General features: G+C 41.1%; 1 protein-coding gene across 3 annotated transcripts in view; it reads right to left on the bottom strand.

The window, feature by feature from the left end:
- The window catches only part of C8H10orf67 (chromosome 8 C10orf67 homolog), a 169198-nt gene that overhangs the window by 80679 nt on the left and 71674 nt on the right, over positions 1 to 16845 (bottom strand). For all 3 annotated transcript variants that reach the window (XM_058681694.1, XM_058681693.1, XM_058681696.1), the window contains exon 8: positions 13454 to 13519. In XM_058681694.1, coding sequence (XP_058537677.1) covers positions 13454 to 13519 — 66 coding nt within the window. The remainder of the gene's footprint in view (positions 1 to 13453; positions 13520 to 16845) is intronic.

Genomic DNA, 16845 nt, shown 5'->3' with positions numbered 1-16845 from the left:
TCAGAGCCTGGAGCCTGCTTTGGATTCTGTCTCCCTCTCTCTCTGCTCCTCCCTCACTTGTGCTCTGTCTCTCTCTCTCAATAATAAATAAACGGTTTTTTAAAATTTGAAACAAGAAGAGCAAAGTAAACAAAAAGGAAATAGAGTTGGAAAAAGGACAGAGGTCAGAGCAGATATCAATGAAATAAAAAGAAAAAAATAGAGAAGTTAGAGCCAAAATTAATTTCTTGAAATGATCAGCAAAATTGATAAACCCCCAATTGGACTGATCAAAAACATAATTTACTAATATCAGGAATGAAAGAGGATTCATTATTTCAGATCCTATAGATATTAGAAGGATAATAAGAGAATGTTATGCAAAACCTCATACCAACAAATACGTAATTAAATGAAGTGAACAAATTGAATAACACTACATAACAAAACAGAAAATGAAATAAAAAAACGTGAATAGCTGTAAGCTATTCAAGAAAATAAAACCATTATCAAAAACTTTTACATAAAGAAAACTCTAGGCTCAGACAGTTTCATTGGTGAATTCTACCAAACATTTAAGAAAGAAATGACAAATCTTTACTAACACCGCCAAAATTGTTTTCAGAAGACAGAGAAGACATATTTCTAAATTCATTTTATGAAGGCTGCATAACTGCAAAACACACACCCAGAGAAAGAAAGAAAATTTAGAGACCAATGTCCCTTATGAGCATAGATTCAGAGTCCTCAGCAAATTGAATGCAGTAGCATATAAAAGGTCTAAAACGTCATGACAAAGAGGGGTTTATCTCAGGAATGCAAAATCGCTTCAACGTTCAAAAACCCAGGTATTTCGCCACATTACAGGACAAGGGAAAAAATATATCATCATTTCAATAGCTGCGGAAAAAAGCATTTGACAAAATTCAACAGCCATTCATGAAAGAAACTCTCAGAAACCGAGGAATAAATGGGAACTTCTTCAACCTGACAAATGGCTGCCATAAAAACCTTATGGCTAAATCATACTTAATGATGACACAATAAAGTATGCCCTAAGCCTCGGAATGAGACAAGAATGCTTCTTCTCACCACTGTTACACAACACTCTATTGCAAGTCCTAGCCATTGTTATAAAAGGTACAAAGATCAGAAACAAATAAATAAAACTGTCCGTTTACAGAAGACCTGAGTGCTTACATATCAAGAATCTGCAGATTGTTTACACTTGAAGAAATCTATGAAATTATTATTGTAACAATTAAGTGAATCTAACAAGGTGCAGAATACAAAGTTAATATAAAATAAGTTGTATTTTTATACACCAGTACCAAACAAGTGGAAATAAAACCTAAAACCAATTCCATTTCCAAGTGTATTAAAAACGATAAAATACTATGGAATAAATTTAACAAAAGGTGTGCAAAACCCCTACACTGAAATTAACATACTGCTGACAAAATTAGAGAAGGCCCAAATAAATGGACATATGGAAACAAAAATTAAAAATGCAACACAATTTGCAACTGCTCCAAAGGAAACAGAAGTAGATATAAATCTAACCATTCATACATTCTGTATGCTGATAATTATAAAATGCTGATGAAAAAACTCAAAGACTCAAATAAATAAAGAGACATACTGTGTTCATGGATTAGACAACTCAATGTACTACATAATGTCAATTCTCCCCCAGATTGATCTCCAGCTTAATGCATTTCTATCAAAATCCCAGCTAGGTTTTTTGCACACATAGACAATTTTATCCTAGAGGTAAGGCCCTAGAATAGTTAAAACGATCTTGAAAAAGAAGAATAAATTAGAAGGACTCACTTTGCCTGATATTAAGATTTATTATATAGCTGCAGTAATCAAAGATCTGTGGTACTCGTAGAGGACTAGACCCATAAATCAATGGAACTGAACAGTAAATCCAGAGATAGATCCGCGCAAATATTTTCACTGATTTTTGACAGAAGTGCAACACCAGTTCCTTGGAAGAAGAATAGCCTTTTCAACATTTAGGGCAGGAGCAATCGGACATCGGTAGCCACCAAAAATGAACCTCATGTAAACCTTGCATCTTACACAAAGAGTAACGCAAAATGGATCATAGACCGAAATGTAAAATATAAAACCATAAACTTTTAGAAAAAAAAAATAAGAGAAAAATCTTTGGGATCTAGGGCTAAGCAAAGAGTTCTTAGACATGATACCCAAAGCACAATTCATGAAAGGAAAGATTGATAAATTGGACTCTGTCCTATCTGAATATACTCAGGCTGATATGACAAAATACCACAGATTGGGTGGCCTAAAGAGCAAACGTTTATTTGTCATGGTTCTGGAGGCTGGGAAGTTCAAGGTCAAGATGCCAGCAGATTTGGTGGTTAGTGAGATTACAGACTGCTGTTTTCTCCCAGTATGCTCACTTGGCCTTTCATCAGTGTGTGCATGTGAAGTGAAGTGTTGGGTGGGTGGGGAAGGAGTCAGAGACAGAGAGATCGAGAGAGATCGAGAGAGATCGAGGGAGATCGAGAGAGATCGAGAGAGAGAGAGCACTATTATCATTATTATTTACTTCCTTTCTGGTTGATTTGGGTTTATTTTGCTCCTCTGTTTCTAATTTCTTGCGGTAGGCACTTCAGTTCTTGATTTGAGACCCTCCTCTTCTCTACTGTAAGCATTTAGAGCTATATTTCCTTCTCAGCACTGCTTTAGCTGTGTCTCATATATTTGATACGTTTTATTTTTCATTCTGTTTTTTGTACTTAAAATTGTATTTCGGGGCGCGTGGATGGCTCAGTCAGTTAAGCATGCAACTCTCGATTTCAGCTCAGATCATAATCTCACAGTTCGTGAGTTTGAGCCCTGCAGCAGGCTCTGCACTGACAGAGTGAGCTCACTGACTCTCTCTCAAAATAAATGAACTAAAAATAAAAAAGTTTTTTAATTGTGGTCTTCCTCTTAACCCTTTCTATTCCCAGTTGGCTGAAAGTTTTCATCATAGTGTATATTGGACTTTCTCACACGTTTTTTCCTACATCTCTCTGCCCTTTGGCTCCAATATTTTATATTTTTCCTATATACAAAATCCTCTCCTATACCTTATTCTAGAAATTCTGTGGTTTTAGCTATTACATTTAGGTTTATGATAGATTTGAGTTAATTTTTATGTGAGGTGTGAGGTAAGAGTTGAGGTTCATTTTTTGCTTATAGCTATCCAGGTGTTCCACTACCCTTTGTTGAAAGAAATATCCTTTCCCACTAGGATTGTCTGGGCACAGATGTCAGAAATCGATTCACCACACATGACCCGCTGGCTCTATTTCTGGGCTCTTTATTCTATTCCATCCACCTATATGCTTATCCTTATGCCAATATCATTGTACCTTGACTACCGTGTCTTTAGAGTAACTCTTGAAAGCAGGTTGTATGAGTCCTTTAGCTTTGTTCTTTCCCAAAATCGTTTCAGCTATTCAGTGTCCATGCATTTCCACATACATTTTAGAGGAGACGGTTGATTAATAATAATTTAAAAAAAGCCTGCTGGCATTTTGATTGGGATTGTGTTGAATCTATAAAACAATCTGGCGATAACTGAAAGCTTACAACATGCATTGTGCCAATCATGAATATTGTATGTTTTTCCATCTGTTTAAGTCTTAATTTCTCTCCGTAGTGCTTTGTATGGTTTTGTACATGTTTTATCAAATTTATCCATAAGCATTTCCCATTTGTATGCTATTATAAGTTGGTGGGTTGTTTTCATTTCAATTTTTGATTATTTATTGTTTGTTGACAGCACTACATTATTTTTATATCTTGATCTTCGTAACCTTGCTAAATTCACTTATTAATTCTAGTAGCTTTTTGGTAAATTCTTTAGGATTTCTTATATAGATGATCATGCCATCTAGGAATAAAACTTCTTCCTTTCCAAGCTGGATACTGCTTATTTCTTTTTCTTACATTATTATACTGGTTAAATCCTAAAATACGATGTTGAATAGAAGTGATAAGAGCAGACATTCTTATCTCATTTCTTTAAATTTTTTTTAATGTTTGTTTATTTTTGAGACAGAGAGAGACAGAGTGTGAGTGGGGAAGGGGCAGAGAGAGAAGGAGACCCAGAATCCAAAGCAGGCTCCAGGCTCTGAGCTGTCGGCACAGAGCCCGACGCGGGACTCGAGCTCATGAACTGTGAGATCACGACCTGAGCTGAAGTCGGACCCCCAACCGACTGAGCCACCCAGGTGCCCCTCTTGTCTCATTTCTGATCTCAGTTTCAGTCTTTTCCCATGAAACATAACAACAGTTGTCTAAGTGTTTTGTAGATACCCATCAGCAGCTCTATTCCCATTTTGTTGAGAGTTTCTATCACAGATGTACATTGGACTTTCTCAAATTCGTTTTCTACCTTTATCTGTCCTCTGGCTCCCACATTTTACATTGTTTCCCATATGCAAAACACATTCATCCCCACCCAAGGCCTCCCCTAAATCCCATCCTGTAATGGTGTCAGCTGGAAGCCCAGATCTCATTGTCTAAATCTGGTCCAGGTGCAGATAGTCTATCTTGATCCAAAGATCCAGGAACCAAAAAGACAAGTTATCCAGTCCCCATAGCCAACCTACCACAGTGGGAGACAGGCTAACCACGAGAGACCCTCTCTTACCCAAAAAGGAAAGAATGGAAGGCATATAACAATGACTGATATAGCACTTTTGTTCCTCACACACGTTCCCTATTTCCTGCCGACTTAGTTTTGGTTCACATTTGCCCTGCAGAAAAGGTCATTGGTTCTTAGCCTCACGTGGGAGATTACTACCACCTCTTCACACACACACACACACACACACACACACACACACACACTAGCACGCGCAGCTGTGGCTTCTGTTTCAGGTTTGTACAGGCTGGTGAGTGCTCTAAAGGAACACTTAGTCTGGAGTGCTAAGTTCTCCCTTGACATTTGATTTGACCTGGTATTCCCTCTCTTGTCAATCCTTTGGTGCTTTATTTATAAAGATGTTTATAATGCTTTACCTAAAATTTTTTGTTTTCTTTTCTCTGGGAGTTGGTGTGAATGCCTAGCTTATTTGATAGTTTCCCCCACCGATCAACATAGTGTGTGTAAGTTTGGGCTCTCTTTCCCAACGAGTTTGAATTTTCCTTCCAAATACTCTTAATATGTTGGAGTTGATACGCAGAATCACGTCTGTTCTCAGGAGGAGCTCTCAGGTCTCTAGCCATCAGGGGAACCCACCATCCGGGTTTGCCTAAGGCTGAGGGGTTTCTGGATACAGGACTCTCTGCGCTAAGCCTGGGGAAACTCTGGTCAAAGCAGGATAAGTGGGTCACCCTCTCAACGATGACCCCTTCTTCAGTAAGTGTAGGTGTGAATAATCCACCTCTCTTTTCTCGGAGGAGGAAAGGAACCACCACACTTTCCAGTGGGAAAAATGAAACCCACAGCCCAGCAGCTACTTATCTGTCCTCCACCTGACCAGTAGATGGCTCAACTGGACCCAAGTGAGTTCTCTGGGTGACACTGATGGCATTGGTGCCACTTCCCTGAGCTCACGTCTCGGCGATCGTAACGGGGCATCTCCCTGGCCGGAAGCTCCCGCTACAACAAAGTGCCTGGATGGTCCCAGTGCCCTTTCCGACTTCCCCAATAGACGGACAAAGTGCTACGGAGCTGGGATTCCTCTCCTGCAGCACTTTCCATGATTCATCCTGCCGACCTAGCCCAAGACCACCTTGTGGTGGAATAATACAAGCTCAAGGGAGAGTGTCCTCTCTGCTCATTTTACTCTTGTAAATTGTTATTAATAAACGTTATATACTTATACCACACAAACTAGCGGTACTTATGGCTCTGCCCCTCGCCCGACACCTAGGATTACAACAGCACAACCCAGCAGCGGGTGTTACCCACAGTGAACGCTTACTGCAGCTACGACCATATGAGAGATACATGACAATTTCCTCAAATGGAAGTCCGGAGCTTTCTGCCTGACCTCAGCATGAATGGCTTCTGTTCATTGAAATGTATCAGCCTGACGTCCTGACAGGGAGGTGTCAAGGGAGAGAGTCAGGAAATAAATGAATTCAATAAAAACAAAGGAAAGAGGCTCAGGACTAGACCAGAACAAAGACACTTCCCTTAATCACACCTGGCTACGAGTTTTCCCTTAGTAACTAAGGCCGCAATTCTCAATGCACGGTCCAAGAATCCATGGGGTTCCCAAGATCTCGAGGGCTTTTGCAACGTCATTCTTATTTTCATAATAATACTAAGACAATGGTCACCTTGTTTTTCACTCTCATGGTCTCACCAGTGTAGGGTGGAGTTTTCCAGAGGCTCTGTGATGTTTATCGCGACAGAATGAATGCGGAGCCAGATATGAGGATCCAGCTGTCTTCCGGTAAGCCAGACGTTAAAGAAATTTGCAAACATGTAAGGCAACGCCACCCTTACCAACCTTTTTCGTTTCGGAAAATATTTTCATAAATAATGCTACTTAGGTCAGCATGTAAGAGGCCATTATTGTTATTTTTAAATGGATCAAGAAATAATTTGACTCTGTTTTCACTTCACAGGCAGCAAATATTAGCCGATAGAACTAACTTAAACCAAATCTCCTTAGGGGACTCAATAATTTTTCAGAGCAAAAGGGATCTTGAGACCAAAAATTTTGAGAAACATTGGAACAAAACCTATAAAGTAATACTGGAAAGTACACTGTAGTTAGTTGATATATTGTGTAGCTATGTCACATACATGTATTAACAGTATTACCTGCTTTTTAAAAAACTTTTTTAAATGTTTATTTTTGAGAGCGAGAGCTTGAGTGGCGGAGATGCAGAGAGAGAGAGAGACAGAGACAGAGACGGAGAGACAGAGGATCCAAAGGAGGCTCTGCACTGACGGCACAAAGCGCAATGCGGGGCTCGAACTCATGAACCGAACCCATGAGATCAGGACCCGAGCTGAAGTCTGATGCTCAAAGAACTGAGCCACCCAGGTGCCCCAGTACTACCCGCTTATTGAACTCTGTGCAGTTCAGGTCATAGTATGGGTTAAGTCGTTTTCAACGAATCGTTTTTTAAAGTTTATTTGGGAGAGAGAGAGAGGGCGGGGGAGGGGCAGAGAGAGAGAGAGGGAGAGAGGGGATCCCAAGCAGGCTCCACGCTGCCAACACAAGGCCCGATACGGGGCTCCAACTCACGGACTGAGAAATCGCGACGTCAGCCGACATCAAGAGTTGGACGCTCAACTGACTGAGCCACCCAGGTGCCCCACAGCTAGCCATTTTTGAAATTCATTCCTTCACGTACTCATAACAAACGTTCGAGTCTCTACTCTGTGGCAGCCGCCATGGTAGGCTTCGGACAAGACGCAGCTCTTGCTTTCCAGTACCTCACCGGACGGAGACAGCAGAGAAGTCAACGGGCCATCTGTACACAGTGTGAGGGGAGCCACGAGAGGGGGGCCGTGTGCTAGAAAAACCTCCATAAACACCTCATCCAGTCTGGGGCAGTAATGGGGCGGGGTTCCCAGAGATGTTATCTGACCTCTGACCTGAGGCATGACTAGGAGTTAACCCAGAGAGGGCGCTTCGGGAAGAGGAAACCAGGGAGAAGAAACAGCCCTCTGAGATAGATTGCAATACACCTCCCGACCATAGGCAGACAAATGTGTCTGCTCATTTCAGAGGGGGTGAATTACTGCCAGGGCGTGTGGCCTTCGTGGTAATGGACTGTGAACAACACCTGCTCAAAGGAACATTCCTTCCACAAGGTCCGCCCTCCGCCTCTGTGACTTATAAGGAGATTATAAAGGGCCACCAAATGTCCGGGACTGTATGGAACACATTTTCTTAATGGTAGGCAGGATCGGGGAACTTGTTCCTCTCCCTGCCACGTATAGAGGGAGGCAGTCACCCTGAGCCACTAGTCTGTCATGCTCATCTGCATTAAGAGCCACTATTCTTGGGGCACCTGGGTGGCTCAGTCCGTCAAGTGTCCACCTTTGGTTCAGGTCTTGATCTTACAGTTCGTGAGTTCGAGACTCGCATGGGGCTCTGTGCTAATAGCTCTGTGCTGACAGCTCGGAGCCTGGAACCCGCCTCAGATTCTGTGTCTCCCTCTCTCTCTCTCTGCCCCTCCCCAGCTCATGCTCTGTTTCTCTCTCAGAAATAAACTTTAAAAAAAATTGTTAGAAGAGCCACTATTCTCCAGAGCTACAATGTAAATACAGTTTCGCACAGATCACTGAAAGCATGGCCCAGATTCCAGAATGGTGCTCAGCCTTAGGGCAGCAATTGTTGGCAAACCGTGGATTCTACCTGTGGGACACCAGCTTCAGAACAGCGATGGTACCAAACTTTATCAAATATACAGGCCGAGGCACAGAAATTCAATCCTATGTTTCATTACAGTAAATGTCTGAGTCACCAAAATACTGGTTTCCTCATTGAATGGCCAAACACTGCCACATTCCCTGGAATAGCACCCAAGGCATGACTCAGAAGGAACTCAGACAACAGGGAACCCAGTCACAGGATCAAGTCCAAGTGCAGCAATAACTCAGGGCTGTGCCCCCAGAATGAGGAGCCAGAGCAACCTTTATAACTCCTTTCCATCTTAAGTCTGGATTGTCCCTAGGAGCCAGGTACACTGGAATGAAGCAGATGGAAAATTAACTGAAATTAAGAGTTCGGTTCTAGTACTTTCCTGATGAGAACTCTCCTTTTTTGTTGTTGTTAGCTTCAAGATATATGAAAGTGCAGGATACAAAACCTACATACAAAAATCAGTAGCGTTTTCTATACGCGAACAGCAAATTATCTTAAAGAAAATGATCCCATTTACTATAGAATTAAAAGAATGAAAACATTTAAGAATAAATTAAACCAAGGAGGTGAAAGATCTGTACACTGAAGACTAAAGACACTGATGAAAGAAATTGAAGAAGATACAAGTAAATGAAAAGATATCTCGTGTTCATGGACTGGAAGAATTAATATTGCTAAAAGGTCTATGCTACTCAAAGCCAATGCAATCCCCTATTAAGATTCCACTTTTCACAGACTGTGCTTTTTCCAGAGGTAGAAAAAAATCATCCTAAAACTTATATGGAACCACAAAAGACCCCCCAAAGCCAAAGCAATCCTGAGAAAGAAAAATAAATCTGGAGGCATCACACTTGGTGATTTCAAACTATATCACAAAGCTATAGTAATCAAAACAGTATGGTACCAGCATAAAAACAGACAGATAGACCAAATGAAATGGAATCGAGAGTCCAAAACAAACCCACGAATAAATAATCAACTAATATTTGACAAAGGAGCCAAGAATGCTCAATAAAGAAAATATAGGGGTGCCTGGGTGGCTCAGTCTAGCATCCAACTCTTGATTTTGGCTCAGGTAATGGTCCCAATTTCCTGAGATTGAGCCCCACATCAGATTCTGGGCTGAGGGTGGAGTCTGCTTAAGATTCTTCCCCCCACCCCAGCCCTCTGCCCCTCTCCCCTATTTGCACATGCTCTCTCTCTCTCGCTCGCTCTCTGTCTCTAAAGAGAGAAGAAAAAAGAAAAGAAAAGAGAAAAAGAAAAGACAGTTTTTTCAATAAATGGTTCTGGGAAAATCAGACATTCACATGTCAAAGAATGAAACTAGACCCCTATCTTACACTACTCACAAAAATTAACTCAAAACAAATTATAGACTTAAATGTAAGGCCTGAAGCCATAACACTCCTCAAAGAAAACACAAGGGAAAAGCTTCTTGACATAGGTCTTGGCAATGATTTTTTTGGATATGATGCTTAACGCACAAATATCAGAATAAAAAACAAACAAGTGAGATTACACCACATTAAAAACTTCAGCACAGCAAAACAATCAACACAATAAAAAGGCAACTTATGGAATGGTAGAAAATATTTGGAGATCATATATCTGATAAGGAATTAATATTCAAAATATTTAAAGATCTCATACAACTCATAGCAACAGAACAAAACAAAACAAACAAAAGAACCCAACAAACCTAAATAACCCAATTAAAAATGGGCAGACGATCTAAGTATACATTTTCCAAAGAAGATATTCAAATAGCCAAGAGGTACCTCTAAAGGTGGTCAACATCCTCAATCATCAGGAAAATGCATATCAAAACACAATGAGATATCACCTTATACCTGATAGAATGGCTATCACTAGAGATAGCAAGTGTTGGCAAAAAAGTGGGGAAAAGGGAACACGTGTGCCCTGCGGGTGGGGATGTATATTGGTGCAGTCGCTCTGGAAAACACTATGGAGTGTCCTCAAAAAAATTAAAAATAGAATTACCATGTGACCCAGCAAATCTACTTCTGAGTATTTATCTGAAAGAAGCAACATCACTTATCTCAAAAAGCTATCTGCAACCCATGTTCATATTCACAATAGCCAACAAGTGGAAACAACCTAAGAGTCCATTACAGATGAATGGGTAAAGAGAACGTGGCATATATGTATAACGGAATACTATTCAGCCATAAAAAAGGAGATCCTGCCATTTGCAACATCATGGATGGACCTTGAGGGCATTACAGCACGTGAAATAAGTCACAGGAAGAGAAACACCTTATAGGTGGAGTCTAAAAACTGAACTTAGAGAAACAGATTGGTGGTTGCCAGAGGTGGGGGTGGGGGGGTGAAGGGCGGTGGGCGAAATGGGTGAAGGTGATCAAAATATACAAACTCCTAGTTTTAACAAATGTCCTGGGAATATAATATACAACATGGTGACTATACTTACCAATACTGTATTGTATATCCGGAAACTGCTAAGAGAGCCGATCTTAAAAGTTTTTATCACAAGCAAAAAGTTTTGTAATTAGGTTTGGTGATGGGTATTCACTAGACTTACAGTGGTGATCATTTTACAATATACACATATATATCAAATCATTTTGTTGTACACGAAAAATGAATACAATGTTAGGTGGCAGTTATAGCTCAATTAAAAAAAAAAAAGATAAGTGAAAGCCACTCAGTGTAGGAATCACAGGAAGATACCAAATTATTTCATATGCTTCCCCTCAAGCCAATCTAAGGACACCATTGCCCCATATCTCATTGCTTACATACCCTTACTGAAGGTGCCTTTTTACTTGTAGCTTTTTGACTTTTTTTTTTAACGTTTATTTATTTTTGAGACATAGAGAGACAGAGCATGAACGGGGGAGGGTCAGAGAGAGGGAGACACAGAATCCGAAGCAGGCTCCAGGCTCTGAGCTGTCGGCACAGAGCCCAACGCGGGGCTCGAACTCACGGACCGCGAGATCATGACCTGAGCCGAAGTCAGAGGCTCAACCGACTGAGCCACCCAGGCGCCCCAACTCTTTGACTTTTTAAACTAGTCTCTTAAGAGGCCAGAAAACAAACTGCGTTGGAGGACAGTAATAGACAAGCATGGAACAAAAACCCTTCAGTGAGAAAGTTCTTTAATTTCTACAAAACGACTCAGCATCAACTCCACCTTCTCCCACTTCCCCATCTAGGTGCGATCATCAATCCAGAAATCTTCATTTCTGGAAAAAAGTCCCGTGGCAAGAAACAAAGGAAGCCCACCAGCCACAAAGCCAACCTCCCTCTGAGTTAGTAACGGAATGCTCTGGTGGGAGGGAGGGGGCGCCAGTGACCTTGCTGGGCCCAAAAGTACACCATGGAAACCTTGGACATCAGAAGAACCTTGAGCAGACTCCCTCTACTGAAAACACGAACCCCCAAGCTAGTTCTGAGCCTTCCGGAGGCTCTTGTGCCCGGCCGGGTTTGTGATGCAAGATCTTGCTGCTTGGCAAGAAGCCTGGTGCTCAAAAAACTTCTCAACAACAAAATAAGACGTGATTGGCTCCTCTGCGGGCACCGTAAGAGCACCAGTTAACTGCTTAAGGCTTAAATAAAGAGACAAAGGAAACCTATGGGTTCTGTTCATAGTATTGGCCCAAACTTGCTTTTTTACGATCAAGTCTGATTTCTGAGGCCACAAACAGACTGACGATGTAACATTTGGCCCCCATTCTATAGAAACACTGTCGCTTTTCGTGACAATGTGCACATTTAGTTTGTTTTCAGAAGCAACTCCTAGACTTTTGGAGGAATGACAGGAGAGGGGGAGGGGAGAGAGGGAATCAACCAAGTAACCTCAAATAACGGAGACGATTTTTATAGGCCAGGTATCGAAAAGCAGAGGGTTCAAAACAACGTATTTGTTAGCCCACGGTTTCTGTGAAGAGCTAACCATCATTTTGTCCTCGCCTGCATTCCCAAGTTGGTTTCATAGAAGGCTTTATTGTAGCCCCGGAGCATTGTTTGGCATTAATTTCTATGACAAGGAACCCAAAACACATGGTGCTGAGAGCAACAAAACAGAGTTAGGGAAACAGTCATGACTTGGCACTAAGTGTGACGAGCTGTAAAAAGGGGAATGTTTCAATATCTGAAGTGGTGTTGACTTCCTATGAACAACCTTTTCTCCTCTAAACAGTATCATATTCTTTTCAAGCACATTTAGAACGCAAGTCAAGCTGTGTTTTATTTTTGATTATAATAAACACAGTCAGTTTACTGTAACAAAGACATACCAGTGGTGACCAGTTGAAAGCCGAATTACAACACCATAAGCTGGCGGGGGTGGGGAGGGGTGAGGTGGCGGGGGCCTAGGGGGTGGGTAGTCAACAGATAAAATAAAAGAGCAGCCGTCTGGAAAGTTCTCTTAAAAGAACATAAAAAGGCAGTGTTTTCTTACGAGACTAACACAGAATGCCAAAATATCTAGCTGGGCTCTTTATTGTGGTCAGTTATGGCAATTTGTAACGAAAAGTAGCAAATCCTTCAAAATATTGGGCTCTCACATTTGCGGTTTTTTTTTTTTTCAAATCTCCATAAAAAATCCTCAAAAATTTTGTGCAGTGCTTTAAACGGTGACGCTATTTCAACATGACAGCGTATCGCATTTATTCGCATACTCATCAAACTGTTTTCTTAAGACGATCATTCGAAAATGTTGCTAGAGACGGGGGAAGGGGATTAAGAGGTACAAACTTCCCGTTATAAAATAAAGAAGTCACGGGGTTGAAAAATACAGCGTGGGGAATATAGTCAATAATATCGTAATGACGTTGTGTGGTGAGTCCATTTATTGTAGTGTGCGTAGCTTAATGTATAGATTTGTCAGGTCACGATAGCTGATACACTATAACACTGTGTAAAAACTTCACTACTATAAAACTTCAGTTTTATAAAAAACACTACTATAAAACTTCAGTAAAAAAGTTTATACTTATGCGTGCATTCAGATTATGCACGAAGGTGAAATAATCGTTTACAGTAAATGGTTACAAAGGAAACTTTCATGATTAAACGAAATTCCTGATTTCAAATTTATTAGGAAATAATGTAAATCGCCTTACCATTTCTTGAACTACTGATTTTTCATAATCAAGCTCACATAGCAATCTGTCTCTACCATCAATTAGCTGAAAAAGAATATTACATTGTCATTAAAGAGAAGAACAGAACACCTAAAATTCCTCCTCAGTAGAACTGAGCAAAGTGTATTTTGCTTTTAAATATGAGAAAAGGGGATCCTAATAGGATTTTAAAAATTTAAATGTCTGTAGATTACCTGTAATAATAATATATTATTATGTAATTACTATATTTTGACTATAAAAGCAAGCAAAATATGCACAGAAAATGCCAATTTATTTACAATCTTCCTTACCTTATCCCGACAAAATATGACATCAATATGGGGCGCCTGGGTGGCTCAGTCGGTTGGGCATCCGACTTTAGCTCAGGTCATGATCTCGTGGTCCATGAGTTCGAGCCCCGCATCAGGCTCTGTGCTGACAGCTCGGAGCCTGGAGCCTGCTTCTGATTCTGTGTCTCCCTCTCTCTGGCCCTCCCCCACTCACACTGTCTCACTCTCTCTCTCAAAAAATAAACAAACATAAAAAAAAATGTTTTTAAATGTGACATCAATATATAATAAAGCAAGTATAGTCTCTCAAAAAGAGCAATTTTGCTTTTCTCTTTATAGATTTTTGTGTTATATTTATATGCACACCAAAGTACATTCATGCCTAATGAAAACAGCCATCAAGGGGCGCTCAGTCGGGCAGGTGTCAGACTCTTGATGCTGGTTCACATCATGATCTCACAGTCTGTGGGTTCGAGCCCCGCGTCGGGCTCCGTGCTGACAGCTCAGAGCCTGGACCTGCTTGGGATTCTCTCTCTCCCTCTCTCTCTGCCCCTCCCCTGCTCACGCTTGCTCACTGTCTCTCTCTTAAAATAAATAAACACTTAAAAAAAAAAAAGAAAATAGCCATCAAAAAGTACACAATGCAGGGCCACTGTACTCCTATGACTTGCTTCGGTGTCTTAAATGATTGTTTGCATTTGTGTATGTTAGATACGCTGGTAATATTCAAACCTTGGTTTTGACATCCATTCAATTCAATCAATTCATATGTTCATTAATTTAATACACATGTATTATTGTATCTAATGTATATATATACATGTATATGTATATGTATATGTATATATTATCTAAAAGGAACACCTTTTAGATGCCAGGCATTTTGTTCATCTATAGAGGTACAGAGAGGAAGGAGAACAGATCCCTTCCTCTGGAGCATCTACACTATGGCAGGAGAGCAATGTGGAAAAAATTGACTAGAATACATAAGAAAATATGTTAACAAATCAAAATTTCAGATGGTCAAAAAGCATAAAAATCCACACATCCCAGCAACCATAATTATAATAAGATATAACAGGAGAAGCACCATTTGGCAACAGTTGTGAAGGATACGAAAAAGTGCAAAAAGCTGGAGAAGGAAAAAGGCAGAGAAAAAGGCAGACGAAGCAGCAACTGGAGAGGAGTGTGGAGTCACGGAGGAGTTGGGAAAAGCTTAACGTCGTGGGGCCCAGGGTGCAGAGAGAAAGAAGCGGCAGGAAAAGAAAGGAGGAGAGTCAGGTGACGGCATGAGAGGCACTTGATGCCATCATTAGGGGTGGAAGGCAGGGTGGTGCAGTGAGACGAACAGGAGACTGCTCAAATCTAAGCTCTCTCCTTACGAGCTGTACGGGTAAACTAAATCTACGCTTCGAGTCTTAGTTTTCTTGTCTGGAAATTAAGAGAATAAACCCCACCTCAAAGAGTTCTTCCAGAGAGAATTTGAGACAGCAAATGTGAAGGTGTTTTAGGCTGTTCCCGGCATATAAAAATCCCTCAGTGTATTTTTGCGTGGCCTGATTTTATACCGTAGGCAATGGGAAGCCATTGAAGGTTTTAGCGTATACAACTAGAGTATGAGAAAACTATGGAGGAGTGTGAACGCTGGATTTGAAAAGGGATGAGTGAGGGTGGAGACAGGAAAGTGAAGTTCGAATCTATGGGAATGATGAGAGACTCAACCATGTTTGGAGCAATGTTGTGACAGAGAAAGGGGACTTGAGATAAATTTTGGAAGAAAGATGTACCGATTGAGCCACGAATTGGATACAAAGTATAAAGGAGAGCGTAGAGAATGGCCCTAGATTTGTCATCTGTTCTTTTGGATCCATGGCAGTGTCGTTCATTTAAACTGGGGAACACAGAGAGTCTAGACTCAAGGGATAATGAGTTCAAGTTCTGACACTGGGTTTGACAAATGTGTAGAGCATTTTTCAGCCAATAATTTTTAGTGCTGGTGACTAAGAACATAAAGATAAACGAGATGCTTCCTGACCTTAAGGGGGCAAATAGTCCCAGGTATTTGGGGCCCCAGAGGGAGCTTCTAATTACCCTAGGGAGTGGACAGAAACTGTCAAAATGCATGTAACGTTGAAATTAAGGATGAGAATAGAGTGAAAACTATGGACGTGCTATTCAGGGAAATCATGAAGTAGGAAAGGCAGTTTGAAAGTCACTGTAAACAGTTATGGGAAAGTCTGAGGTCAGCTAGAGAGAAAACGAAGAAGACCAAGGATAAATACAAATCCCAAGAATAGCGTTCAAGTGGAAAATGGAGGAGGAGAAGCCACTGACAGATCTTGCTTAGGAAGGAGTGAAGAAGTGTGTGAAGAATTAGAAGCAAGTATTACTGCAGAACGCATCTATGACATGGCGGGGGGGGGGGGTGGCAATCCTGTCATATACAGAAGAAAATTCAGGAAGGAGAACACCTCAAAAGGACTGAAAGCAATGTACATCTCACTGTGACCTTACCCACAGGAAAAAGTAACATTGGGGTAATGAGAAAGGGGTGGTAAAGACAGATTTCTTTGAAATAATATTTGAAGTTACAGTAAATGGCAATGACTTGAGACGATTAGGGTCAATAGATACCACCAAGATGATGGTTTCACTCGGTAGGCTAGAGGGAAAGTTTTAAAGGCATTAGAGAGAAAGGGGCTGAGGCAGAAAGTTCCAGAAGAGGAGGGACGTAGAGATGAGTCGGGGAATAGATGGAAGGATGAATCAGGGCAAAGAATGTCCTTGTTCTGTTGAAAAAGAGTAAAGGTGGGGCGCCTGGGTGGCGCCGTCGGTTAAGCGGCCGACTTCAGCCAGGTCACGATCTCGCGGTCCGTGAGTTCGAGCCCCGCGTCGGGCTCTGGGCCGATGGCTCGGAGCCTGGAGCCTGTTTCCGATTCTGTGTCTCCCTCTCTCTCTGCCCCTCCCCCGTTCATGCTCTGTCTCTCTCTGTCCCAAAAATGAATAAAAAATGTTGAAAAAAAAAATTAAAAAAAAAAAAAAAGAAAAAGAGTAAAGGTGACAGAGTAAGAGAGTGCAGAAGGGAAAAAAATCCAAGAG

This window comes from Neofelis nebulosa, chromosome 8, assembly GCF_028018385.1.
Source record: "Neofelis nebulosa isolate mNeoNeb1 chromosome 8, mNeoNeb1.pri, whole genome shotgun sequence".
Lineage (NCBI taxonomy): Eukaryota > Metazoa > Chordata > Mammalia > Carnivora > Felidae > Neofelis > Neofelis nebulosa.
This window is presented reverse-complemented; position numbering and strand designations above follow the sequence as displayed.